General features: G+C 56.2%; 1 protein-coding gene and 1 long non-coding RNA gene across 9 annotated transcripts in view; one reads left to right on the forward strand and one right to left on the reverse strand.

The window, feature by feature from the left end:
• The window catches only part of Pax8 (paired box 8), a 53,568-nt gene that overhangs the window by 15,833 nt on the left and 10,318 nt on the right, over window positions 1-27,417 (forward strand). For 2 of the 8 annotated variants that reach the window (XM_040270719.2, XM_078028273.1), the window contains exons 3-9: window positions 12,904-13,069; window positions 14,815-15,015; window positions 16,585-16,673; window positions 17,002-17,127; window positions 17,268-17,443; window positions 21,355-21,475; window positions 21,822-22,028. In XM_040270719.2, the coding sequence (XP_040126653.1) occupies window positions 12,904-13,069; window positions 14,815-15,015; window positions 16,585-16,673; window positions 17,002-17,127; window positions 17,268-17,443; window positions 21,355-21,475; window positions 21,822-22,028 (1,086 nt within the window). The remainder of the gene's footprint in view (window positions 1-12,903; window positions 13,070-14,814; window positions 15,016-16,584; window positions 16,674-17,001; window positions 17,128-17,267; window positions 17,444-21,354; window positions 21,476-21,821; window positions 22,029-27,417) is intronic. The other 6 variants (XM_040270722.2, XM_078028274.1, XM_040270723.2 and 3 more) reach the window with 4 other exon arrangements.
• LOC144369163 (uncharacterized) lies at window positions 3,039-25,488 on the reverse strand. Its single transcript, XR_013428637.1, has 2 exons — window positions 24,902-25,488; window positions 3,039-6,094 (listed from the first exon to the last, which is right to left on the reverse strand). It is a non-coding gene; the product is annotated as an uncharacterized LOC144369163 (long non-coding RNA).

A 27,417-nucleotide genomic window follows, 5' to 3' on the forward strand; every position in this document is an offset into this window, starting at 1 on the left:
TCCTAATGGCCTCGTCCTAATGCCATCATCGGCTAAGACCCTGTTTCCAACAAGGCCACATTCTGAGGTTGGGAACTACACTAGGAATGGGAGGGACACAAATCGGTGATAACAGTCTGAGTGTGGCATGTCATTGGCTCAGCCCCCACGGGGCCCTCAGCTGCTCTGGGTCGTGGTTTGGGTCTGGCAGAGAGAGGACGGGAAGCCAGTACCTGTCCTCCAGAACCTTCCCTGTTGCCCCCACAGAGGAGAGGATTCTACCTCACAAACCCAGAACCCCAGTGAGAGCCTCAAGCATGAGTTTCATGCTTTAGAATGTAAAAATGACGAGCAATCACACTGACAAAGAACCCGCGGTGGCCTTGGCTCAGAGCACAGCCCACTCCCTCTTGCCATCCCTCCCTCCACTGCCAAGATGGCCCCAGCCAAGATGGCCCCACAGGCCTCCTGAGGTGGCAGAATGGACACAGGCCCAGGTCAGAAAACATAAGATCTGTCCTGACTCTGCCAGGAAGTGGACCTGTGGCCTGAGATGGACAGGTCAGCTTCTTTTCCCTCTGGGGACTTTCTGAGAAGTGTGTTGTGTGGTCACTGTGCACGTGACTGCGTGCTTCTCTTGACTTCACTCCTGGATTGTCTGCTGGCCACGGCAGCCCAGGGGGCCCACCATGGGGGCCTTCCCTTGTCTTCTCACAGTGGGGCCACTTCTCTACCAGGGCCACTTCTGGTAGTCTGCTACTTGGGGCACCTGCACAACATGTCCCCACAGAGCACGTCTTGTACCCCTTCTTGGGTGGGGGGGTGTGGCCTCTGTTCCCAAGCCTGAGGGCAGTCCTGGAGTTGTCAGTATTAGGATGGGTGGGATCAACTGCCCTTTGGAGGTGCGGCGCCACCAGCATGGTCACAGGTGACAGGGCCCGCCAAACCAGGCCTCCCAATTCTCAGCACCTGGGTTCCTCCCTGAGCGCGCAGCCTCAGGTGTGTCTGTCCCTTCCCGTTCCTCCTGAGCCAGGAGTGTGGCTTTGGAGTGGGTGACCCTCTTTGCTATGGTGCCAGGTTCTGGGGAGACTGTCAACAGACGTGGAAAGCACAGATGCAGTTTGGTCGCAGATCTGACTTAGGGTGTTGCTCAAAAAGCTGTTCATGCGTCGGCCCCCCGCAGGCGGGTGACCTGAACCTGGTGGTGCGCGGGAACAGATCTCTCTCACGCACACGCAGCTGGTCACACACACACTCGCACTTGCTGTCTCTCTCAGCCTGAGCCCGCTGTCCCTCCTCCCTGAGCTGGTCACTGGTGACACTTCAGAAGCCGAGAGCCGTGGAAGGAGAGCACAGCTCACGTTATTCAGTTCCACCCTCTTGAAAAGGCAGTGTCTGTGTCCCCTGTCTCTGCGTCCTGTGACGTCACAACTCCCCCACTCCTCCCACCTCTCAGCCACCACAGGCACCCCAGCTACAGATGGCATTTCCTTCCCATCCCCTCTCCCCTTTCCTCCCTCCCTGCTCCCCTTCTCTCCACTCTGATGTTCCCTTGTCCCCACTCGGCCCTCTTCTAGCCAGCCCTGGCCTCCCTCCTTGTTCCCCTCTGGGTGACGTTTAAAGCCGTGCTCACTACACCACATTTATAGCATGGGACCTCTGAGCCAGCGGTTCACAGGGTCATATGTGTGACCCTAGTTGTTCATGATAGCGTATGTCATGGGGACCTGGATGGTCCATTGACCCCCACAGGGTCACACTCTCACTCCCAGCCAGCAGGGCGGTACTCCTCAGGGCTTGGGAAAACAGGAGATAGCCCGGGAACGGATTACACACGTTGAGGTTCCCAATGTCAAGGTCATTAGCCTGTAAGTCAAGTGTCTCAAGGGCCAGGACTATCTTACACTCGGAAACCATCTCCCTGCCACCTCACACACCTACTGGCATATTATCAGAGTGGGTGCAGCGTCCCAGCCACAGGCCGCCGGGTCAGGGGCACACAGCACAGTGATGTGCATGGACGCTGGTGTGAAAGTGTGTGTCCGGCAGGTGTCCCCGCTCGCTCTGAGCACAGCGCCCGGGCCTGGCTGTGCAACCAGAGGGTCCCTGCAGCCGAGGGGCAATGCCAAGAGTCTGCAGGCCTCCAGGAAGCTCAGTGAGAAGAAGTCAGAAAATGACCTCCGGTAAATCTCCAAGGAACCTCTGCCAACAAGCTCGTGGTTAATTCATTAATTAATAATTTCAGTGCCTAACTATTGACATCTACTGAGTGGATATAAACTGGACGCTCACCAGAGGAACTTTTTAAAACTACAGGTTTGGTGACATCACTCCAAAAGGCTGGGTCAACTGACCCAAGGGGAAGTTCCTGAGCTCCGCCGGCCCTTCCAGTGGGCAGCAGGAGAAGTGGTGGTCTACGCCCTGTGAGTTGAGCCGCACCGGGCAGTAAGGCGTGGCCTGTCCAGATCAGACCTGAATAAGAGACACAGGCAGAGGGCCATGGGTGGCCCTCCTCAGGAGGGGGGGCAAGTGTGTCTCCAGCTTGGGAGAAAGTATCCAGGCTTAGCCACAAAGAAAACATGGCCCATCTGTTGTTTGGCCCACCATTAAGGATTTAAGAGAGCCAGCAGAAATCCTTGGGAGACCCCAAAGGCCAGCCTGCCCAGGGACCCCTCCTGGACTCGGAGCAGCCTCTGGGTGCCCCATGTACCTCCAGCTCTTTGGCTCCTGTATGCCTAAGGCTTGCAAAATGGCTTCCTCTGGAGCAGGCCGGGCCGCAGGTCCAGCACTGCTTCTCGTGGGACTTAGAGGGCTGGTGACTTTTGCAGCCGCTACATCTCTGGAAACCCACACACTGGGGTCCTTCCTGGGAGGGAGGTGACAGGGTTAATCCTAGGGCTGTGGGAGGCGGAGAGAAAGGCCTTGAAACCACCCAGTGAAGCCAACCAGATTAATAGAGGAAGAGAGAGGGGGGTAGACCATTAGGAAGACAAAGAGAAAATCATGCTGGAGCAATAGAAAGGGAAATCTAATATCAACTAGGGAAAAATAAATGGAGATTAGGGCAAACAAATTAGCTTTAATGGGTTCAATGCTAATACAAGAATAACAGAGGAGCTGTGGATGCCTTTGAGGGGAAGATGGGATAAAGAACCTGAGCAGCCATGCAGGCAATCAAGATTCTGCAGGGAAGGGGTGGCCAACCTGCCAAGGGAGGGAGGGGCCAGACTCATGGCGAATGGGCAGGGAGAGGGCACCCCAGGGGGCCTCCGCCATCTTTGATGGGGAGGGGCTGAGAGCTGGTGAGAATGGGGAGGAGGCAAGCAGCTTGGGTGGGAATACAGGGAAGTAAAGCAACTGGAAGAGACCCAGGACAGAGCAGGAAGGCGTGGGCAGGAAGGAAGTGGAGAGGGACGTGAACAAAGAGGGTGGAGGAGAACAACCCAACAGGGAAGAGGGGGACTCGGGTTCACTCTCTAACTAGGGAAAGTCAAAAAGGGACTGCTGCCAGTGGTGGGTGCCAAGAGGGGGCGAGGAGGGGCCAGGTGGAGGGACCATCTGGGATGGCCTCTGAGAGCTCCGGCCTGGGGCTGAGTTCTGGCCCTTGGTCAAATTCCATGACCTCTCTGTTCCTCCTCTTCTGGTCTATAAAGAGGAGATGCTGGTCTTCCTGTCTCCCAGGTCTTTCTGCCATGAGAATTTACCAGAAGGCCAAATTTATGGCTCTCCACTGGGCTCAGGTATGGACACTCCCCACGATGCTGCCCAGGATTGTTACTAAGCATTGGCTAACTGGGGACAGGGGCTGAATACAGCCCTTCCTCTTCCCCCTTCCTCCTCCTCCTTTTAGGTCCCATATGGGTGAAATACCAGCCAATTTTGGTTCTTTCCCAGTCATAGCTGAATCCAAGGGAAATTTTTGGATCTATCCTTGATCTCCTTCCTCTGCCCTCACCCACAGCCCCCCTCTGCGATGATCCACAGCAGGGACATCCCAGGAAATCAGACTTCTTATCCTTTAGGGGACTCTGAGATTTCCCTGAGCTTAAGCTGTAGGAGCCTCCGAGCAGGTTGGTCTTTGTGGCTGCAATAAGTGGCACTGGGGCCTGCCAGAGGGAAAGAGCCCCCCAGACGGGGAGAAGGCATTAGTGAGAACACGCAGGAGTTCAATGAATAACCACCCAGTCATGCGTTGCAGGAGGGGAAAGGAGGAGCTGGCATTATTTCCTGCCCCTTGAGGCATCCAGAACTCTGCCTTGTCTCATCACTGAGGATTTTGGAAAAGGGAGAACCCAAAACAAGAAGAGGGGCCAGTGGGGTGGGAGAGCTCTGTCACTTGCAAAGACACAAAAAATTAAATTGAAACCGCTACAGAAAGAACTTTCCATGAAACCCTAATCTCTAAGAGGGTGGAGACCCGTCTATCTTGATCTGCATATTGTGCTGCAGCAGGGCCTGGCACGGAACCAGGGTGGTCGAGGTGGTCACGGTGGCGGTGACACTGTGGAGGGCCCATCCAGGCCAGGCCCAGTGCCTAGTCCCATACCTGCACTGTGCTCACCCAGAACACCTAGGGGCAGAGTCAATGCAGGAGCAGCCTTTGCCAAGATTGCAAGGAGCGACGGAGCAGGGGCTTCCCGACTCTGCCTACACAGCTTCGGAGAAGGGAAATAAGTGGCCGTATGAGTCCTGCCCATGCATCCAGGCAGGGGGACAAGTTTGAAAGCTGCCTATCAGTTTGGACTTCTGTGAGGGAAGGGGCCACCTGGCAGTGGTGGAAGGCCAGAGACTGTGGAAGGACTTCCTCCTTCAAGGGGTTTGCATCTGCTGGTCCAGCCCTTCCAGGGCCAGCCTCCCACGTCCTCTCAGAGGTCCAAGCCCCAGCTCCGTGGCACTCTCTCCAAGATCTCCATTCCCATAACTCTAGCTCTGCCCTCTGCTTCCTGCAGCCCTGGGGCAGTGGCTTGCGCATCCCGTGTTCAGCATGCTTGGGCCAGAGAAGTGCTGGACTTCGGACTCCTTGAGGATCTTGTAATGTTTTTGCATATACTTACTGAGATAGCTTATTTGTTTGCATGTATTTATGGAGATAAATGACACTCATTGATGTTCCATATACACCTTATGCACATATCCTGAAGGTTATTTTATGCCATGTTTTTATGCACCTGTGTTGGGACTGCCACCTGTCCCAGAGGCCAGGACTGGAACTTTTCATTTGTGGTATCATGTTAGTGCTCAAAGGATTTTGGATTCTGGAACTTTTCAGATTTGGAATTGTATCAGCCTGTATGGAACGCTCAGCTTGTATCTCAGAATGACCTCAGTTCCTCCTGAGTGCGCTTATTTTTCTCCAACACCTGGGAAAACAATTCCTTGCATTAAAGCTCTTCTGTTGAAATACCTAGGAGTAAGTTTCTGTTTTGCAACGACTTCATTGACTGATGCATACTTGGTACCTGAAGAGTCCGAAAATTCCAGGGCTGGACTGATCATGTCCTTGACCTTGACCATAGTGTTGAGCTCCCTGGCAACGAAAACTGGGAGCCAGTTTCTTTTATACCAACTGGACAGTGGCAGACTTGAAGGGGCAGCATCGCCACTCAGAGCTGTCAAAAACTCCCCTCAGTGGGCTCTCTGGTTCTCAGGAGGAGCAGTTTGCACTCTTATCCACTGTGCCCCTAGCTTAGCCTGGCCCTCATGGATCTTCCCCTGAATGCATGTTGACATCGCCCCAACTCTGCTGGAAACCATGAGGACAGAGTCTGTCCCCCCGCTGTCCTCCATAGAGCCTTTATCGCCAGAGTTAGAAGGACAGGTCTTCTTGGCTCAGAATGTAAAGACCTCCATTAATGACAGTTTCCCCGCTGGTGTCAAATGGAGAGAAGGCTTCTTATCTCAGCAGAACACGCTCCCACAGAACACACTGCCACATCCAATGGGAAGCTCAGCAAGTGTGTACACTTCCAGTGTTGACATCCAGGGCTGCGTGGAAGTCACAGGAGGCCCTGCACGCACCCCGGCTCCTCAGCAGCAGGCCAGCCTCTCTCCTCCTGGGCTGTGGGATCTGGACCTCATTCACTTCGAAGAGCACACGTCAGAGGAAGCCAAGCTGCTGGAGGCCAAGAGCGTGTGGGCTTCACTGACTGACTGTGGATCTGCCTGCCTCCCTGCCTCCCTCCCTCCTCCCCCTGCCTCCCTCTCTGCCTCCCTGCATCCATCCCTGCCTCCCTCCCTCCCTCCCTCCTCCCCCTCCTTCCTCTCCTCTCCCCCACCTTCCCTCCCGCTCCTTCTTCCCTCCTCCCCTGCCTCCCTCCCTCTTCCCCCTCTTTCCCCCCTCCTCCCCCTGCCTCCCTCCTCCTCCCCCTCCTTCCTCCCTCCTCCCCCTCTTCCCTCCCTCCTCCCCCTCCTCCTTCCTCCTCCCCTCCTCCCTTCCTCCTCCTCCTGCCTCCCTCCCTCCTCCCCCTCTTCCCTCCCTCCTCCCCCTCTTCCCTCCCTCCTCCCCCTCCTCCCTTCCTCCTCCCCCTGCCTCCCTCCCTCCTCCCCCTCTTCCCTTCCTCCTCCCCCTTTTCCCTCCCTCCTCCCCCTCCTCCCTTCCTCCTCCCCCTGCCTCCCTCCCTCCTCCCCCTCTTCCCTTCCTCCTCCCCCTTTTCCCTCCCTCCTCCCCCTCCTCCCTTCCTCCTCCCCCTGCCTCCCTCCCTCCTCCCCCCCTCCCTCCTCCCCCTCTTCCCTTCCTCCTCCCCCTTTTCCCTCCCTCCTCCCCCTCCTCCCTTCCTCCTCCCCTTGCCTCCCTCCCTCCTCCCCCTCTTCCCTTCCTCCTCCCCCTTTTCCCTCCCTCCTCCCCCTCTTCCCTCCCTCCTCCCCCTCTTCCCTCCCTTCTCCCCCTCCTTCCTTCCTCCTCCCCCTTTTCCCTCCCTCCTCCCCCTCCACCCTCCCTCCCCCCCTCCTCCCTCCCTCCCCCCCTCCTCCCCCTCCTTCCTCGCCTCCATCCCTCCTCCTCCTGCCTCCATCCCTCCTCCCCCTGCCTCCCTGCCTCCTCCCCCTGCCTCCCTCCCGCCTCCCTCCCTCCTCCCTCCTCCCCTTCCTTCCTCCCTCCTCCCTCTGCCTCCCTCCCTCCTCCCTCTGCCTCCCTCCCTCCTCCCCCTGCCTCCATCCCTCCTCTCCCTCCTTCCTCCCTCCTTCCCCTGCCTCCATCCCTCCATCCGTCCTCCCCCTCCTTCCTCTCTCCTCTTCGCATCTCAGATCACCTCAGTTCCTCCTTAATACTCTTAGTTTTCTCCAATACCCAGAAAACCAATCCCCTGTATTAAAGCCCTCTCCTCCTCCTTGTGGACCTAATAAGAGAATTAAACTAGCACGTGAAGCCCCACCAGCCACTGTTCTCCACCCCCAATTTCCCTTGACTATAAAACTCTCCTCCTATTGTTTTCAACCAAAAAACAGTCCTATTGATCCTGCATGTTGATGGATGCTGTGGGAGAAAGGTAAAGGATATGCTGAGAACATCTAAACAAGACCCTGACCTGCTCTGCAGGATGAAGCAGAGCCCCTGGAAGAAGTGACCTGGAGCTGAGCTCCACAAGATGCACAAGAGTCAACAGATAAGACAAGAGGTCCAAGCCAAGGCAGCAGCATGTGCAAGGGCCCTGTAGTAGGGGATCCTCCAATAGTTCCAAGGACATGCAGAAGCCAAATCCAGAGGGTGTCACGGAAAGTAGCGAGCTCCACGCTTGCAGGGCACTGCGGTCACCAGCCAACACAGAGAAGCAGCCTCTCTATTGCCTAAGTGGAGATTTCCAACAGGAAGCTGAATGTGCAAGTGGCAGGAAGACTTGACCTAGAGGCACCTGGGACACCCACGAGGCCTCGGAAGACGGGTGGTAGTAGAAGAGTGAGAGTGAGCCGCCAAGGAGAGCCTCGGAGTGGAGCAGCGCCGAGATCTGAGAGAAACCTGGGGGCGCAACAGACATGGTGGAGCAAAAGCTGGAAAAAAGATTGGAAACCCAGACTGAAGGTCCAAGGAGCCAGTGGACGGCCTTGTGTGGAAGCCCCTTGGAGAGAGAGAACATGGCCTCGGGCAGCCCCCACCTGGCCACGCACTACCTCCATGGCCAAGTGCTGATGCACATGCCCAGCAGTAGGCAGCAGGGCCAGTGGAAGGAAAGAAGGGAACGGGAGCAGCACATTTGCCTGCTTCTTAACACGGGGTTGAAAACAGGAAAGTCAGATGTGGTGGTGCACGCCTGAGACTGAGGCAGGAGGATCTCCAAGTTCAAGGCCAACCTCAGCAATTAGCAAGGCCGTAAGCCACTTAGCAAGACCCTGTCTCTAAATAAAATACCAAAAATGGGCTGGGGCAGGGGCTAGTGGTTAAGCACCCCTGGGTTCAGTCTCTAGTACAAATTTTATATATATATAAAGAGTATCATGGTCAAGAAAAGAATTTTTTTCCAAGGCAAGGGCTGGGGAGGCAACATGGAGTAACTTAATTGCATTTGTAGCTGCAGAGGAAGGACTGAGTAGAAAGGAGATAGACAATATAAAAGAAAGCCCAGCCCCTTGGGGCATATCTGTAATCCCAGCTCCTCAGAGGCTGAGGCAGAAGCATCGGAAGTTCAAGGCCATCCTGAGCAACTTAGTGAGATCCTGTCTCAAAACAAAGACAAACACAAACCAAAACACCCTGGGGGACACTTTATGGAATCTCAGGTTCTAGACCAGGTCGGAGGAGGAGGAATCAATGAGATTCTGAGGTCTGAGCTTTCCTCAGACCTTCTCTTCTCCAGTCCCCCGAGGAGGACAGAGGGAGGCACAGAGATCCCCAGGGCCACCCAGCACACTGGGGTGCAGCAGACACAGGGTGCTGCTTTCCTGCATTCCTGCTCTTTTCGTCCCAATCTGAGGATCTGTGTCTAGGTGACCCATGACCTCATGGGTGGTGGGCTGATCTGCTCTGCAGGCGGGGCCCTGGGGTTCCACGGGTCTGGGACACTTTTCTTTGGGAGCACATTAAAGCAGAAGGCATGGACTGGATTCTGGAAAGGGAGAAACTTGGAGGGCGTGGAGACCACAGACCTGCAGGCAAGCATTCGGGGAACATTGGAGCACGGGCCAGGCTGAGATGGAGACCAGGGGGGGTGCTGGAGTCTGGGACTTGGGGGTCACCACAGGGGATCCCCGAATCACTGCCACCACCCCCACAATGCAGAGCACGTTTTTGTCGCAGGCGTTGATTAAACTGTGCGTCGGGTGTTAGGGAGACAAAGTCAGGCCCTGCCCTTGAGGAATGCACAGGAATCCACACTAGACAAAGCTTCTGTTCACACAGTCAGTTCTGTGACAGGGATGTGGGCAAAGCACTCCAGGGCATGGGAGAAGTCTTCCTGCATCTTGAAGGTTTGATATCAGTGCATGGAATGAGACTCTCGGGACATCAGCCTCCTTTTTCTTCTCCTGTCCCTGCTCTTTAGAGTCTTCTAAGTGGTGAAAAAATTATAAAGATGGCCCTACGCCTCTCTGAACATCACTTTCCCAAAGGAGAGAGCAAGCCCCACGTAGAGCTAAGGATAAGTCCCCTGGGACCTGAGAAGGCTCTGGCCCCCTGTCTGCAGCATCCGGCCAGGCCACAGGTCTTCCTTCTCCACACCCACCCCTCCCCACCCACGCCCCTCTAGAAGGCAAAGGGTCTTTGCTTAAACCTCAGATCTCTTCCTGGCTCACACCTTCCCTGCACCCGCCTCGCGCCCAGCCAGGGGCTCCTACTCACTGCTGGCTTCCGGCCTCAGGCCCACCCGTCTGCAGAGCAGCATAGAAAGGGGGTCAGCACAGTGGGCACCAGGCCACTCCCCAGGGCAGGAAGGAAGCCTGCACCCACCTCTGGGTGTTTGGTGGTGACTCACCTAGAAAAGTCCACTCCCCCACACCGGACACAGGAAAGATGAAAGTCCTTCCATGGCAGGGACTCGGTTCAAAACCTCAAACCATAGGAGCCACTTCATCCGCAGCTGCCAGCCCTCTCCAGCTCACCTTCCTGCCTGTCCATGCCTCTCAACTTCTCCAAGTCACCAAGACCTCACACATGGGATTTGCTCCTGCTTCCTGTGGAAATGCCTTTCTGGGTCACCTCCTAGTCTCTCCTCCCCACAACCGCCCTCCGATCACTTCACAGCTGGACTGACCTCTCTTGGGGACTTCTCCCTCTGACATGGCAATTCCCCATTTATCTGATTGTATCCACTGAAAGGGTTTAAGGACCCAAGGGACAGCATCAAGGTTTGAGCCTCAGCACTTGGTATCTCAGTCATGATTGGCACTTGGTGGATGGGTCATTGAGTTTAAAAGAAATGAAATCTAAAGTATAAGCCCAGCTTGGTGGCACACACCAGTAATCAGCAGCTCCGGAGGCTGAGGCAGGAGGCTGGCAAGTTCAAGGCCAGCCTCAGCAATTCATCAAGGCCCTAAGCAACTTAGAGAGACCCTATTTTAAAACAAAAAGGGCTGGGGATGTGGCTCAGTGGTTAAGTGCCCCTGGGCTCAATCCCTAGTACAAAAAAAAAAAAAAAAAAGGAAAAGAAAACCAAAGTACATAAAGAATACTTGTTAGGAGAAGGGGTTGGAGGAAAGGGGAACAAGCAGAGTCATTCTCTTAAAATTGTCTTCACCAGCCATTACCTGGCCTAAACCAGGGACCTCCACGTGGTCTCAGACTAGCAACAGTCACACCTTCTGGAAACTTCTTAGAAACACAGATTCTTGGTTCCGTCATAGACCTACTAATTCAGAAACAGCCTTGAGTCCGGCCATTTCTGCCAACCTCCTCAGTGATTCTGACACACACTTACCTTGGAAAGACCTGGGGCCTTGCCTGGGTCAGAGCCCTCAGCCATGTGAACAAAAAACAAAATCAGAAAAACATTCCCATTTCTATCGGGATTTTCAGCCACCCAACACTTCTCCACGTCCATCCCCCGTCTTCTTGTGGCACTTGTCCCAGGACAGCAGCAGACACGACGAGAAGTCACGTTAACTGTTCAATAGACAGAAACACTGGGGTGGCAAACCAACCCCAAACCCACCTTCTCAAAGGATGAGATTGGGACGGGGCAGGTCGAGGCAGGAATCGGACCCCGTGGTTCTTGGCCTTGGCACAGACACCCAAGCCTCCTCCTCGTATGGGCATCGGAAGTTCTGGAAAATGGGGGCAAAGCTGGACCTAGCAGGTCGTGTCTGTTTGGGAATTTGTCCAGCACCCCTTTGTGTTTAGCCTCGGGGCCCAAAAGATCCAAAGGGCAGTTTGATGGCGAGTGGGGGAGATGCGTGGCCAGAGGGGCCAGCATGAGGGCCGCTCTTCCCACTGTCTGGGCTGTGCCGAGGCGCACAACCCTTTGTTTTAAGGGAGCTGTTCTGCTGAAGGCCGCTGGAGCCCCTGAGGAGACATGGACAGGCAGCTCAGAACGTGCTGTCACTGGGCAATGAAAGGCACTCGGTGCCGGACTAAGACCCTTCCCGCCCGCAGTCATAAGTAGACTCCACCTGCTCCCACAGGGGCCTGGTCATGGCTCCTTCTCGCCTGCCCGCTCCCTCTGACTCCCGCCCCGGGGTTCTGACCACCTCCAGGTCATCCACCAAATCATGCTCTGGGGTGAAAAGACCTTCCCTACCCAGGCCACAGCACCTTCAGAAAGGACTGCAGGCCAGTCCCACACCTCACCGGCCAGCTCTGGCCACTGAGCCACTGGGAGCAGCTCTGGTCTGAGCCTCAGATGGATCCTGGCTCTTTCTGGTATAGTCTTGAGTCTCGAATGAGTCATGTAAATCAAGTCGCTAAAATTCTCCTGGTCCCAGTCCCCTGGTTGAATAAGTGGAGATCTGAGTCCTAAAATCAGCCCCACTGAGTGATTTCATGGAGTGGAACATGTCAGGGAGTCTGACCGACGGTGCCCTCTGGCCTCAAAGCCTTTGCACACGCTGTTCCGCTGCCCGGAATAGTTTTCTCCTTCTTCTCCCACTCGGCGGGCACCTCTTTACCTTTGGCCTCAGCTTCGACTTTCCAGGAACCCTTCTGTGATTCCCTGACCGGGGCCAGGTCCCCTCCTCTGGTTCCAAGGGACTGTTTGCTACTTTGGGATTCTACCATAATAAAGCCATGAGGCGAGAGCGGGCCGGGGTCTGACTTATTTACCTCAGGGACCTCGAGCCTCCCACCGCGGCTGGCACAGAGTGGGCACTCAGTCGGCTCAGGTCTGCTGAGAGAACGCGCTCGGAATGGAGGAGGACCGAGGCCCGAGCAGGAAAGCAGCTGAGAGTCTGCGGCCTGACGGGGCCGTCCTGGAGCCCATGGGGTCCCCGGCCAGGCCTCTGGCCACCATTTGAGCGCTCTGACCTGTTAGAGGAGAAACCCTGAGGCTCCGTCAGGCAGGACACTCGCGTCAGGACTGGGGTCTGCTCCCCCTGCTCAACCAGAGGCGCTCCGGGTTCATTGTTTGGCGTTTATGTTTGTGACCGGGTTTCAACACCACTTCTGTGGTTTAAAGAGAAATGGGGAGACCATGGATCTCCTCCTGAGCCCTCATTTCATAGCAAAGGAAAGGAGACCCAGGGAGGAGAGGGTCCCCCCAGGACACCCTGAGTCTTTCCCCTTACCTGCCTTCAGAGGAAGGAAGGGGCTTGGTGTCTGGAGTGAAGGGCTTGGTCAGAAGGAGACAGGACAGGCACCAAGGGCCCCCAGGGCATGCTGCGCCCCTCTGGAACCAGCAGTGGGCGTCGGGTCTGAGCATCAGGACCACTGGTGCCCCGTCCAGGAGGTGGGACTCCAAGTGGGAGCTCAGTCACGCGGGGCTCAGTCACAGTCGCACACCTGCAGCCTGTGCTTCCCCACCTCCCCGCCTGGTCCTGATCACTCTCCCCGGGGTGTCGTGTTTCCAGGCCATGGCGGGCTGAACCAGCTGGGAGGGGCCTTTGTGAACGGCAGACCCCTGCCCGAAGTGGTGCGCCAGCGCATCGTGGACCTGGCCCACCAGGGCGTGAGGCCCTGCGACATCTCTCGCCAGCTCCGCGTCAGCCACGGCTGCGTGAGCAAGATCCTCGGCAGGTAAGCTCGCAGTTCAGCACGCCCCACGCTCTGCAGAGCTGGCCTCCCACGCCCAGCTTCAGTCCTGGGACTCGGACAGGGTGTGGTGGCGCCTCTGCCCGCTATGGCCTCCTGCTGTTCCCTGTCCTCGCTTCCTTCTCCACCCGTTTCTCCTTCCTTTGGCTTCTCTCTTTTGGGGGGGAAAGGGGGTTAACAGGACTGAACTCAGGGCACTCGACCACTGAGCCCCATCCCCAGCCCTATTTTCTATTTTATTTGGAGACAGAGTCTCACTGAGTTGCTTAGCGCCTTACCACTGCTGAGGCTAGCCTTGACCTCGCCATCCTCCTGCCTCGGCCTCCTGAGCTGCTGGGATGACAGGGTGCACCACTGCGCCCGGCTCCTTTTTATCCTTTACCCATGTCTTGTTTCTGCAGCCGTCTTTGCTCTTCATACAGGAGACTCACCCCCCCAGTTCCTTCTCTGGTGACACCTAGGGAAATGGGGCCCCTAGGAGGGCCCCACAGTAGAGAAGGCTCCTGGGGTCTAACCACTGCAAGGGGGACGTCTGGGTTTGTGCCCCTGCGACAGAAGCAAGGGAGTGGCTTGCTCAGTCTCCAGGCCCAGCTCGGCCTCCCTGAGTAGCCTCTCTGGGAGTCAGGCCTAGAGGCTGGGATTCTTATGAGGTGACACTCGGGACCCCTGGGCACTGGTGCTCTATCAGCACCCAACATGGTGGCCCTCAGCCCCAGCTGCCCTGGAAGAAACTTAAACATAACAATAAAATTAAGCGTCTGTGCTCCAGCTCAGACTGATTTAGGGGACTGGGTCTAAGCCCCCACCTTCCCTCTGCAACCAGGTGGGGAACTACTTCAGGGGGGTGCAGGGGCAGCACAGGCTTCCAGTAGAAATGCCCCGCCCTGGAGGACTCTGGGTTTTGAGGTAGTTCCATGCACCCGTCCCCCTCCTCCACCCCGCAGTGGATTCAGGGGGACCCCTGGTGCCAGGAGGCAAAGGGCCTGGCTGTAAGTGAACCCTGGAAACCCCGACTCCCTGCCCTGGGCTGTCAGGTTGGGGTCCAGGAGAGGGGATTCCCGAGATGGCTGTGGAGTCCCAGACAGGAGGGGAGCTCTAGTCACTAGTGACCAACAGAGTTTGGAAGAGACAGATTGGCCCCGATGGCAGAAGAGGGTGTCTACAGCAGGGAGGGGAGGATGTCCTGACCCAGGCCACCCGTCTGCCATAGCAGAGAGCGGGGCAGAGGCTGGACGTGAGCAGGCTCAGCTTGGGGGACTGAGCCTGGCCAGGGATCCCCAAGGCTGGCCTCCAGAGTCCAGGGGACCAGCCTCACACCGGCAGTGGAAGCAAGATGGTCAAGGAGAAGATCAGTCAGCCTTCAGCCCAGAGAAACTGCCACTGTGCCCCATGGTTCCCACTGGGCCCAGCCAAGACGCCCCTCCTTATAGGGGACACCTCGTGCCCCTGGCCCTGATGGGGGCAGGCAGAGCCTGGACAGAGGCAAGGCAAGGAGAGGAGCCGGGGCGTCCAGCAGAGGGCTCTGGTTTAGTGGCAGCATGAGCCTCCCCAAGAAAGGGATGTGGACAGTTCTGGGTACGCCAGGTGCTGGAGGCAGTCTCGGGCACCTCACTCCCATGGCCCTCCCCAGAAGCTTCAGACAGACAGAGGGGGGAGGCTCTGGCGACATCCCCCCCCCCCCGCAGAGACCCCCTGCTTATTGGGTAATTCTTTGGGGTTCTCTATTGGAGTAGGTACTACGAGACTGGAAGCATCCGGCCTGGAGTGATAGGGGGCTCCAAGCCCAAGGTGGCCACCCCCAAGGTGGTGGAGAAGATTGGGGATTACAAGCGGCAGAACCCCACCATGTTTGCCTGGGAGATCAGGGACCGGCTCCTGGCCGAGGGCGTCTGTGACAATGACACGGTACCCAGTGTCAGCTCCATCAACAGGTGAGAGACTGCAGCCTTTGGTCTTGGGCGGGCGCCTGGCTTTGGGATCATGAGTGAACCGAGCAGGGGCCCAACCCAGAGGGACTCGGGCCTTGGGCTGCAGAGTTGGCAGGACCTCTCCATCCCACAGTTGTCCCCCCACCTCCTCTCTCCACACTGGAGGCACCCTGCCCCATTCCACAGGGACCCATCTGCACCTTCCTTCCTCAGATACCACAACCTCTTTAATTGGACCAAAGAATGTTCCTGAACTGGTCATCTCCTGACCCCTCTCCTGGCCCCATTCAAGCACCTGGTCATCTGTTCAGCCCTGCAGATAGCTACAGCCCATCAAGCGCTTACTCTTCATCCATTATTCATCACTCACTCAGTTACCCATCACCTGCAGGCCCTGGGGACACAAAACTCCTCCCCTGTGCAGCTTACAGTCTAATGGGAGCACAGAAGCAAACCCAGTACCCACACAGACATTATAAAAATGCAGCTCCAAGTCCTGCTAGGGACAGGAACATGGAGGCATGAGGACCAGCACAGGGTGACTTTATGGGGTTATGAAAGGCTTCCCCTGAGTAAGAGGCAAGGAAGAAGAGCTGACTAGTCAAAAAGGAGCAAAGGAAAAAGGTCTGAGACATTCAAATGCCCTGTGGCTAACACAGTCCTATACAAGAAGCTAAAGGAGAGCCAGTAGACAGAGGGAAGGGAACCTGAGGCATGCTGAGGGGTTGGTGCCAAGTTATATACTCTTTGCTTTTGACCTCTGAGCCCTTGTCAGATTTTAAGCAGGATGCTGACTTGCATTTCAAAAATCTCACCTTGCCCCAATAGGGTGAGTTGATTGGAAAGAAGGATCAAGGCTGGAGAGGTTATCAAGGTCAAACCCACAGAACTTGGGGATGAGCTTGATTGGGAGGGGCAGGCAGATGCCCCATCTGCACTTGACCTTGAGTGACCGATGTTTCCAACATGACATGAGGACACAGGCAGGGCCGGTGTGAAGACAGAGATCGGGGATTTGGATGTTGTTCTAGTAAGCTTTCTCGTCGCTGTGACTAAATGACCCGAGCATCCCCTCTATAGAGGAGGAAGAGTTGATTGAGGGCTCACGGTTTCAGACGTCTCAATCCATAGACAGCAGGCTCCATTCCTCAGGCTGGAGTGAGGCTGAGCATCATGGCGGGGGAGTGTGGCGGAGGGAAGAGGCTCACAGGGGGATCAGGAAGCAGAGAGAGACTCCACTCGCCAGATACAAATATGTACCCCAGAGCCAGCCCCATGCCCACCTGCCCAGCCACACCCACCGCCTCAACTGCCATCAGCTCATCCCACAGGGGTCAGTTCACTGGCTGGGCTGAGGCTGTCACCCCAGCCATTTCTCCTCTGAACCTTCTGGCATTGTCTCACACCTGAGCTTTAGGGACACCTCGCATCCTCACCATAACAGACGTGGACTAGCTGAGGCGGAAACCCCTCTGAGGTGACCAGTGGAGTGTCAGAAAGGCCACCCACCTGGGCAGTGCTGGGGCCTGTTTCCTCCTCTTTCTCTAGTGACATTTTTGTTCTTCCTCGCAGAATCATCCGGACCAAAGTGCAGCAACCGTTCAACCTCCCCATGGACAGCTGCGTGGCCACCAAGTCCCTGAGTCCAGGACACACACTGAGTGAGTTCTGGGGGCTTGAAAGCTCACAAAAACCCTGGCACACAGATCCCCACCGTGTCCCCCAGGAGCCCCCAGATGCATCCCAGCACCCACACCACCCACCTGCCCCAGCCCCTGCGTGGACAGAGCTGTCGAGTTGACAAGCCTGTCTTGGTCCCCATGGAAGGTCCCGTGGACACAGAGAGGTGGAAAGGACAGGCATGGGTGACTCCAGCTGCCAGCAGGGCTCAGGGCTTGGGTCACCACGTGGCTGGCTAGTCCTTCCAGGATGGCTGCAGGGGCTGGGGGCACTCCCTCGGCTTGACACTCTCCCTCTCGCCCACTGCAGTCCCCAGCTCCGCCGTCACTCCCCCCGAGTCCCCCCAGTCGGACTCCCTGGGCTCCACCTACTCCATCAACGGGCTCCTGGGAATCGCCCAGCCTGGCAGCGACAGCAAGAGGAAAATGGATGACAGTGAGTCCTGTGGGGACGGGCGGGGACACTCGGGGTCTGTCCCCCGCAGGGTCGCAGGCCCAGACCTGGAGCCCGGCTCTTGGCCCCCCGGGATGGGTGGATGGGTCCCCTGAAAGCCTTCTCCCTGCCTGGCCACGCAGGTGACCAGGATAGCTGCCGGCTCAGCATCGACTCCCAGAGCAGCAGCAGCGGGCCCCGGAAGCACCTGCGCACGGACACCTTCAGCCAGCACCACCTGGAGCCGCTCGAGTGCCCATTCGAGCGGCAGCACTACCCCGAGGCCTACGCCTCCCCCGGCCACACCAAAGGCGAGCAGGTGAGCCAGGCTGAGTCCACAGAGCTCTGGGGCTGGGGGCTGGGGCACCTGCTCCATGCAGCCTCGAGCCTCGATTTCCCTGGGTGCTCCGGCAGTTCCGCTCCTGGCCTCTCGCCTGCCCTCACCTTGGAGCCTGTCCCTTTAAGGGTGGGTGGCATAGCCAGGGGTGCCATCTCTGTGCTATCAGGGCCGGACATTGTCACTGTCAAGTGGCCTTCCCGCTATGACCTGAGCACCCTTCTGGCCCCACCTCCCCTTGCACACCCCATGAGCCTGCATTACTCATGTCCCCAAGCATGCCACCCTCGTCCACACCCCTCTGCCCTGGCACACCATGTGCCCTCCACGGAGAATGCCTTTCCTCCTACTTCTCCTCCTGGAAAAATACCACTTGGCCGCTATGACTCAGCTCAACACCGCTCTGCGAATCCACCCCTGCCCCTCAGACGTGCTCCGTCCCCTGTCTCTGGTCCTGCGACCCACACGTGGCTCCTGGGGACTTCTCAGGTGCATGAAAAGGACCTAGTGGGCGCAGCGAGGCACAGTGGTGTCTGGAGGGTGGCGCAGGCTCTCGGCCGTGGCTCTTGTCCCCAGCACCGAACTCTGCGTGCCTCTTGGAATAGCCACTCAAGGCTGTCCCAAGAGGGCACAGAGGCACCTGGGGAAATCGGGACAGTAGGTCACCAGCTGCTGGGAGTCTTTCTTCCCAGCACCCAGGACAGGTCCGCCTCTGGGAAAAGCTGAGTGAGATGTGAGAGGTCCCTTCGCGAGGCCAGCAGAGCCTCTGCCTCGCTGGCAACCACTGAGCCCTGGGTTCATATTGTCTGGGGAGCATTGAGTCTGGCCCCCAAGTCAGCCTGCAGAGGAGCATCTCTGGGGGGCCCAAGCTGATCCAGAACGGAGGCGAGACTATGTGTGTGTATGTACACCTTTAAGATCTAAGTAGGACAGTAGGGGTGCTGCCAATGATCAACTGAACAGTCGCCAGTGGCCGGCTGGACTGCTGGCCCCCAGCCAGCCCCACAGCTGGGCAGTCGATCTGCGTCAGCGATTTTATCAGCCTTGCCTGTGACAACGATGAGGGGTGCAGAGAGAGCTGGCCGTCGGCAGACCTGGGAGAGGGCCTGGGTGCTCATCCGAGGGTCGGCACAGCTCCAGGAGGGGACAGGGCATCCATAGTGGCCTATAGGATTGCCTCTCTGTGAGAGCAAGCCTGCAGAAACTAGAGTGCAGCTCCAGCTGCTCCAGTGAGCAAAGAACCCCCTGATAACTCCTGGGCACCTGCTGGGTCCCAGAGCCATTTCCTGGCTCCAATCTAACTCCCAAAGGACCCTGCCTGGCTACAGACAGCCCCTGGACCCTGCTGCCATACATATTCGGGGGATCCAGGAATGAGAGGCTCTCAGAGCTAGAGGGGATCTCAGGGACCACCCAGTCCTCCTTCCCCACTTGTGTGGAGATAGCCCAGGCCCAGAGAGCAGGCAAAGGCTTGAGGAAATAGATGGCTGCCAGGCTCAGGCCTATCAGCCCCGGGTTTATTCAGATGGTGCCACTTTACCTGCTTGGCAAAGATGCTTCCATATACATCCTGGTTTGAATGAAGACCAAGCAAAAGCATCTGAAAACCTTCAAACTGCCACCACCAGGCAGCCTACAGAGGAGGAAATCCAGGTGCAGATTGTGAATCACTCCTTCTCTCAGGCACCTGGCTGGGTGGTGAGGGGCACGGAGAACCCAGCCTGTGCCCAGGGCTTCTTAGGTCTGAGCCCCTGCCTCCCCAGCCTTTGGTACTGACTGTGCTTCCAGAGTAACACTGTGTTCTCGCACATGGGCACAGAGAGGCCCTCTGGCTGGGGGATCCAAGAGCAAAGCACCGATTCTCACACTTGACCTTAGCATGGGGCAAAGACACCAGCTTCTTGTCTGGAAAATCAATGGGGGGGGGAGTTTAACGGGAACTTCTGGTGGCCTCTGTCCTGGTTGCTATTTTACTAGGGAGCATCATCAGAAGCCCGTAGAGCTCTCCTTCTGCTAGTTCACAAGCCCACCAAGAAGCGGACCAACAGAGCGTGGATATTATGATGCCAGAGACCAAGAATTTGGCAGCTTCTGACTCTTCCCCAAACCCCCAAATAATATCTATCATAACTGCTCATTGAGCATCTGTTGTCAGCAAGCATTCTGGGATGAATGTTGCATATAAGTTTGTAGATAATATCTCATTCACTCTTCACATCAGTCAAGTAGATCCTAGGTCTATTGGAATAGGGGAGTTCAGGACTAGGTCTGATTCCCACCTGCTCACACAGGTGAGAGCAAGGATGCAGGAAGTCAAGTAGACTAAACGCCTTGGCTTGCCTGAGTTCTGAAGCATTGTGCAGCTCTGCCCCAAATCTAGGTTCAACCCCAGAAAACAATCCAGTCACCTCTGAGATGTTTAAGCTATTCAAAAACTTTAGACTCTAGTTGTTTCTTTTTTCTTCTTTCATTGAATAGCCTGGTTTTTGGAGACTAGAAATATCTTGAGTAAATATTTTGATATCAAATCAACTCAACCAAAGGCCTTTCAAACTTTTCTTACACTGTCTAGAATTTAGGGATTTTATTCAATTTCATTAAGCCAGGCCAGGCTCTGAGCAACTCCGCCCTGCTTGGGAGTTGGCCCCCTTGGAAGGCACGGAACCAGAGCACCACTTAGTCAGTAATTGCTGCTACATGCTAATGGTGCCCTGGTGCCCTCCAGAATTGCCTGCAGCTTCCAAAGGTGCCCAGCATGCAACCAGAAAGCGCTGCAGCTTTACGGAGAGCCCTGCTCAGTGGAAATAACCAAGAGCACCTGATAAAGATTTGCAACCAAAATGAACAGCAAGCATCTTTCAAGCAGAATCTGCATGCTGCTTTTGGCTTGGCTTTGGAGAGAGAATGTACCTGTCCTGTGGACCAGAGTCAGACTCTGATGTCCTAGGTTTAGTCCTGGTTTCAATAAGCAAAACAGGGACATTTACCCTCGTGGTCCAGCCTCTACATGTACCAAACAGACATGGTCACGTGCACTCATGTCAAGGGACTGGGGAGGGGGGACTCCATGAGATTGACAGGCAAAACCCCAATATAAGTGTAAGAAGTGGTCAGGATGTCATCCAGTTTAGGGCAGCAGGTGACGCAACAGGGCACTGGAATCTGAATCCCGCCTCCAGCCCACAGGGGAGGGTGTGGAGTTTCTGAACCTCTCTGTGCCTCATTTTCTTTCTTCCTTTATTTTCTTTTCTTTCTTTTTTTTTTTTTTTTTTTTTGTTGTTGTTGCTGTTGCTGGGGATTGAACTCAGGGGCACTCAACCACTGAGCCACCCCATTTTGTATTTTATTTGAAGACAGGGTCTCACTGAGTTGCTTAGCGCCGTCCTTTTGCTGAGGCGGGCTTTGAACTCAAGCCACCCTCTTGCCTCAGCTTCCCGTGTGCCACTGGGACCCACTGTGCCTGCATTTTCTATTTGAAGGTGAATACATGAATAGTGGTGTGCAGGACTGTGAACTGCCTGTTCCAGCCACTGGCATTGACCATGCTCAAACCATGTGAGGGGACAAGGAGAGACCAGTGTCCAGCCAGGACACAGTTCCTTAAAGGACACCAGGCATCCTGTACCTGGACTCTCCTTCCACCAGCCAACCTTGAACTCTGGGCCCTGGAAGAGGCACTCCCACTGTGGGACTGGGAGAAGAACAGCAGGGCTTTGAGTTGCAGAATAGGAATTCCTTCAACAGGCCACCTGGAACAAGGGATACTATGAGCCAAGGAGGAAAGGGGCCTTTCCTGGGAGAGATTAGGGCCCTCGTGTCCAGAGACAGGCTGCAGGCTCTGGAAAACTTAGCCAGGGCCTCCCTGTGCCCTACTGATTCCTCTTTCCCTGCAGGGCCTCTACCCGCTGCCCTTGCTCAACAGCACCCTGGAGGATGGGAAGGCCACCTTGACCCCTTCCAACACGCCCCTGGGGCGCAACCTGTCGACTCACCAGAGCTACCCCGTGGTGGCAGGTAGGATGCCAAGGCGCCTGGGCCGCCCGGGCCCAGCTGCGAGGGCGGCTGGAGGGCAGGGGAGGGCAGATGTGGCTGGTGTCAGGAGGAGCGTCTGTGGCCCCAGCCCGGAGAGGAGAGGTGGGCTGCAGGCTGGGCCTCCAGGGGGACAAGGGGGCGTGCCTCAGCCCACCTCCTGGGTCTCCTGGCGCCCTCCTGCGGGCACAGGCGGCATCGCACCTGCGGGCCCACGGCCACCTGCCGCCCGCCCGCCCGCCCGCCGCAGGCTGCATCCATGGCTGTCGTGCATGTGCCCGCCCCGCCATCTCACACCCCTCTCTCCTTGTTGTCTCCCTCCCTCCGGCAGATCCTCATTCACCCTTCGCCATAAAGCAGGAAAGCCCCGAGCTGTCCAGTTCTAGCTCCACCCCTTCCTCTTTATCTAGCTCCGCCTTTTTGGATCTGCAGCAAGTCGGCGCCGGGGGCCCCGCGGGCGCCTCGGTCCCGCCCTTCAATGCCTTTCCCCATGCTGCCTCCGTGTACGGGCAGTTCACGGGCCAGGCCCTCCTCTCAGGTACGACAGGGAGGTCCCCGTGCAGGTACGCGGGGGGAGGGAGGGCCTCGGGCTGGCCCAGGTCCCCGGCCCCACCTGGGCCAGCACCGCGGCTTTGTGTCCCGCGACTTGGCGGAGGTGGCGGCGCCCAGGCGCGGTTCCGGTGCGGTCTGGACAGGCTACGAAGGGACAGGCGCTCTGGGGATGCCAGGAAGTGGTGCAGGCCCCCCAGGACCCCGTGGAAGAACAGGGACCCAAAGGCAAGGAGCCAGATGCTGAAACTGGGGACATTTGGTCTTGATTTTAAAGTTTAAAAAAAGGAGAAGAAGAAAACCGCATAGGGCAAAGACAGTGACCTTTGATCCTTTCTGGATCAAAGTCCTCAAAAGGAATGGGGGCCAGTTCCATCTGGGCCTCTGTGATGTAGCTCTCCCCATTTGCACAAGGCAGGGCCAGCAGAGGATGCTCCTGCATCTTTCAACCGAGTAAGGGGGGGCCCTGATGGGCCTCCTGTCAGGAACCTCATCTGCTTTAAAACACTGAGAGCTAGAAACAGGTTCAAGCCACCTGGAGCAAACCTTGCCCTGCATGGAAAAGGAGAAGCTTGCCCATCCACAGGTGGGAGCATGTATCCTACATCCGAGGCTGGACCTGCATCCCAGGGCCAGTCCTCAGGTTCTCTGTCTCCCTGACAGAAGGGCATCCACCCAGCCAGCCAGGGCCTGTGCTGTGTATAAAAGTCCAGGTTTGTCTTGGGCAGAGACAGAGACTCCCAGTGAAGTCTGAAGGGCATCCACAGAAACGAACTGCTTCAGATGTGGACCAACCAGGCAGGAGGCCAACCAGGCAACTATTAGCTCAGCAGAGACTCGTCTCCCTTGTGTTGGAGCTGTCTCCAAGGTGTGCAGGCATTTAGGGACAGAGAGAATGCCTCCTTGCCCTTGCTCCCATCCTGACTACCCTGAGAGGCTAGAGCAGAGACCAGGGCAAGAGGGCAAGGACACCTGGTACAGAGACAACCCAGAGTCAGACTGGCCATCTGCACCGTGCTTTCACACATGCTGGACCTCACAGGTTATCTTGAAATGAAGTTCTTTATGGGCACCAGGTATCCCAGCTAGCTCAGTGAAGGGCTGTGCTGTTTGAGTAGGCTTTGCCCCCAGAGAGCCTTTGGATGTGAAGCCACTGTCCCAGAGGGCCAGCACCTCTACCAGCCCAGAGAGATCTCTGAGTCAAGTGCACGGATCCTTTCTCATAACCCACTCTGTGTTTACTCCCTAGCACCTAGAATTTTTTCCCTTCCCGGTGCATCCCTACCTGTAAGCTGGGAGGTCCTGTTGGTGGAGATGGACATTTTGAGAATGGGCAGAGAGGCAATGTTTAAGGGCTGATGCGAGGGAAAAAATGTTGACTCCAGAGTTTGCAATGTCAAGAGGATGAAGTCAGCAGAGATGGGTCATTCGTCTTGACCAGAGGACTAAAGAAGAAAAGCTGTGGTCTGAGTGAAATGGTGTCAGACAGACAGTGGAAGGAAAGGAGGAGTAGAGGAGGCTCGAATGTGCTGTGGGTTGGACGGGCCAGTCCCTGGGCAAACTCAGGTGCCTGTGGAATGGCAGGAGGTAGGGCAGTGGAGAAGTAGGTGGGACTGGGAGAGACAATGGGGAACAGTTCTTTCCTGTGTGAGCTGCAGAAAGGCATGGCAGGGCCAGTGAGAAAGAGGGAAGGACAGATGGTGGCTGGATGCTGGTACATCAGAGCCCACACAACAGCCCAGGGCCAACTCCCTGATCCTGAGGCCCCCTCCACACTCTCTCCCCTCCCCAAGACCCCCCTTTTAAAAATTATTATTATTATTATTATTATTATTATTATTATTATTTTGGTACCCGAGATTGAACTCAGGGGCCCTTGACCACTGAGCCATGTCCCCAGCCCTATTTATATTTTATTTAGAGACAGGGTCTCACTGAGTTGCTTACACCTCACTTTTGCTGAGGCTGGTTTTAAACTCGCAATCCTCCTGCCTCAGCCTCCCAGGGATTACAAGTGTGCACCACCATGCCCAGCCTCCCCAGGACCCTTTTAAGGAAGGCTGCAAGTGCAGTCAACCAACATTTTATTGGCTCTTTGGCTTTTCATTTAGTGGACAAGCCCACTCAAGCCAGCTGTGGGACAGGGAGCTGATCCAACCCACAGTACCAGGCAGCTGGCAAAGACAGCAGGTGGTCCCTGAGGCAGCAGGCAGCCAGATATACAGCACTGACATGTCCTGGCAGGTGACCTCAAAGCCAGGCCCAGATGCTGTTGCAGTTCAGGTGTGAGCACTCATGGAGACCAGTGGCTGGCCCCAGAGCTGGAGATTCAGCACGGAGGCCAGGGCCCCAAGAAGGGCAAGGAATGTCCAGGCTTGGAGGGACTGGGTCCAGGCAGGTGGCTGGGAGCAGGAAGCAAGCCAGGGCTGCTGTTCAAGGAGCCAAGCCAGTCTTGCAGTTGAAGGGCAGGCAGGCAATGGCTGGCAACCGTGCCGAGCTCGGGGTGTTGGCCTGGAGCTCTTCACACTGTCTAGCTGAGGCCTATGGTCAAGGTTGGACCTATATACCTAACAAGGCTGAGCCCTGGTGGGAGGTCTCAGAGGACAGGATAGGACAGGGGAGGACCAGAGGGGCATGAGCTCAAGGGTCTGGGGGACTGCAGACCTAGAAGAGGTGAAATTTGAAAGAAAGGAAAGGAAGCAGAGACTGAGCTCTCCTAGGAAATTCTGCAGACAGGGCGAGGAGGGACCGTCTGGGAGTTTCCATTCCATAATCAGCTCAGCTGTGACCTGCATGGACCTTCCTGGCTCCCCTCGACTGTGTGACCCGAGGGCCTCCTGCCATTTCCTGCAAGCCCTTTACCTGCTTCCCCTGAGCAGCATTCCAAAGCTGGTAGCTCTGTTAGTGTGATGTCCAGGGTGACTTCCATTCTGAGTCTCAGCTTCAAGAAGGAGGAAGCATTAGGGAATAGACTGCCCCTGAGATGCCTGCCAGTCCTCTTTGGACAGCCCAGTCCACATCCCAGTGCGGATCCCGCAGCCCGGCCCTGCCAGTAACATCAAGGCCAATCTTGCCCTGCTGCTCCAAGGCTGACTGCAGCTCAGCTGATCAGAAAGCTTGAAGTTAGGTTTTATCATCAAAGAGCTCATTACCCTCCTCCGTCCTTTTGTGCAAAATTATATTTAGTCCTGCCAAAGAGATTTCTGGGTTGCCATAATTCTCCATGCTATCAGAACAAGATAAGGAATTGAAAAGGGGTCACACAGAGGGCAGACATCAAAGGGGGCAAATGAAATAGTCTGAAGTCACCTCTACCCTCTGCATTCCTCCAGCTAAGGTCTTCCCGCCCAGCTCTGCCACTCTCTAGAATACTTACCAATGATCCTGGGGTGCTAGAGATGTCTTAGAGAATCCCACCTCCCAGCCAGTCAACTTGGGCCTGGGCCTATGTCAACTTCTTAAAAATAAGGCCACATTGGAAATATGTTGTATGCAGAGGAGATGGAATTACACAAATTAAGGATGAAGAGTCTTAAAAGAGAGAGAGAGAGAGAGAGTGTTAGGCTGTTCTGGAACATATTTTAAGCTCATGGCATCTGCTGTTTGGTTTCTAAGAAGGAAGCAAGGTTGTTGGCTTTCTAGAAGAAATATTATTATTTTCCAGTGCTAGGGATGGAACCCAGGCCCTTACACATGCTAGGCATGCACTCTACCATGAGCTAACTCCCAGCCTGCACACCCCCGATTTTTTTTAAGGAGTTGGGGCAAAGAGGGTTCTGGGTTGCTGGGATAGGCTAGGGCTGCACAATTGGGTGAGGGCCACAGGAGAGCGTTTTCCAGGAGGGCCAGGTATCGTGGGAGGAGTGTGTCCAGTTCTGCTCTGGCAGGTGATCCAGAAAGGAAATGAGGTGACTCCAGGGAGAGGAACATTAAAATATCAGAACACAGGGGATGGAGGACAAGGAATTCCATTTGCAGGGGCAGTGTGGGGACTCGTGCTGGGGGAGGGGTACTTGTGCCTAATGGAATGTGTGCCCCGGAGTCTGCCCACTGCACTGCACAGCTCCAGAGTCCAGGGTGAGCGGAGGGAAAGCCCCAGGATGAGGTCTGGAATGGGGGAGCAGGGACCTGAGGCCACCAGGGGCAGAAGAGCACTAGCAGAGAGGTGTCCTGTGAGCCCAGACTGGTCCCCACCACCCTGTCCCCAGTCATGGCAGACACAGGCTGCCTCCGTGTCCTTCTTAGCTCACTGTGCTGGGACGCCCCTGCCCGCCAATCTAGGAGAAGGTGAACCCAGTCATCAGCTCTCCCAAGTTAGCCCCATGTGACAGGCAGGAAGACGTGGTTTGGAGGGATTGTTCCCCCATCCACAGTCTGGATCTAGAGGACTCCCCATCCCCCTCTGTGGGGAAGGAGGAGGGAAGAAGGTGTCAGGCCTGGTCGGCCACCACCACCCTCTTCCACCTCTCCCCCATGCCACCACCCCTCCACCTTCCCACTCTCCCTCCGTGGTCCCCAGTGCCTGGCTGGGCGCTGCTCCCTGGGCCAACAGGGCTGAGTCTGAGGGTCGGTCAGATGGCACTGTCCTTCCCAGGAAGCTCAGGTGTCCCCATGGTATCTGCCCGTTTCTCTTCTCCTTCTAAATAGGCCACAGTTCCCTTCTCCTTACTCTGCTCCAACCCTCCCTTGTTCCCCTGATGACCCTGGGTCAAGGTGAACAGAGCCCACCTCAAGGATCCCAGTGGGTCCCACCCTGTTTGGTCCAGCACCAGACATGGCCAGACCCTGCAGTGAAAGTCAACAGGTGAGAGGTGGCGTTCAGGTAGGACCCTCCCACAGCTTCAAATAGCTGACAGCTCGTTGCAAAGAGGGTTTCTTCTGCAAGGTCTACTGACGTGGCCATTTCTAAGGTGTGCTCCCTGCACTGATCCGAGTCCATCTGTAGCATGAAAACCTGGGTATGGCGTATGTTGACAACTTCAGGGGAATGGTAATAAGGCACGTGAGGTTTATTCGATCCCATTTTATGCGTAGATCAATAGGATTAGGGCACATACGTGCCTGGCAAGGACACGCAGAAGAATGGATACAGAAGTGGAATGAGGACCCCCCAGTCCTCTGATCCCCAGGCTGAGGACACAGGGTCTTGTCCCAACGGCTCCTTGGGCCTGGCTCCAAATGCCCATGCCAGCCTCTGCCCCATCTTGACTTACTGCCTGTCCTTGATACATGGTCACTCTTTCTGTCTGCTGGGTCCCCAAGTGCTTAGAGGTTTCCTGGCACACAGCGCTTACTCAGCATTGTTGGAATGTTGAGATGTCCTTGGGGAATCTCCCGAGTGAGAAGTCAGGGAGATGAGGTCACTGAGGAGTTGAGAA

The sequence above is a fragment of the Ictidomys tridecemlineatus genome, chromosome 12 (assembly GCF_052094955.1).
Source record: "Ictidomys tridecemlineatus isolate mIctTri1 chromosome 12, mIctTri1.hap1, whole genome shotgun sequence".
Taxonomy (NCBI): Eukaryota; Metazoa; Chordata; class Mammalia; order Rodentia; family Sciuridae; genus Ictidomys; species Ictidomys tridecemlineatus.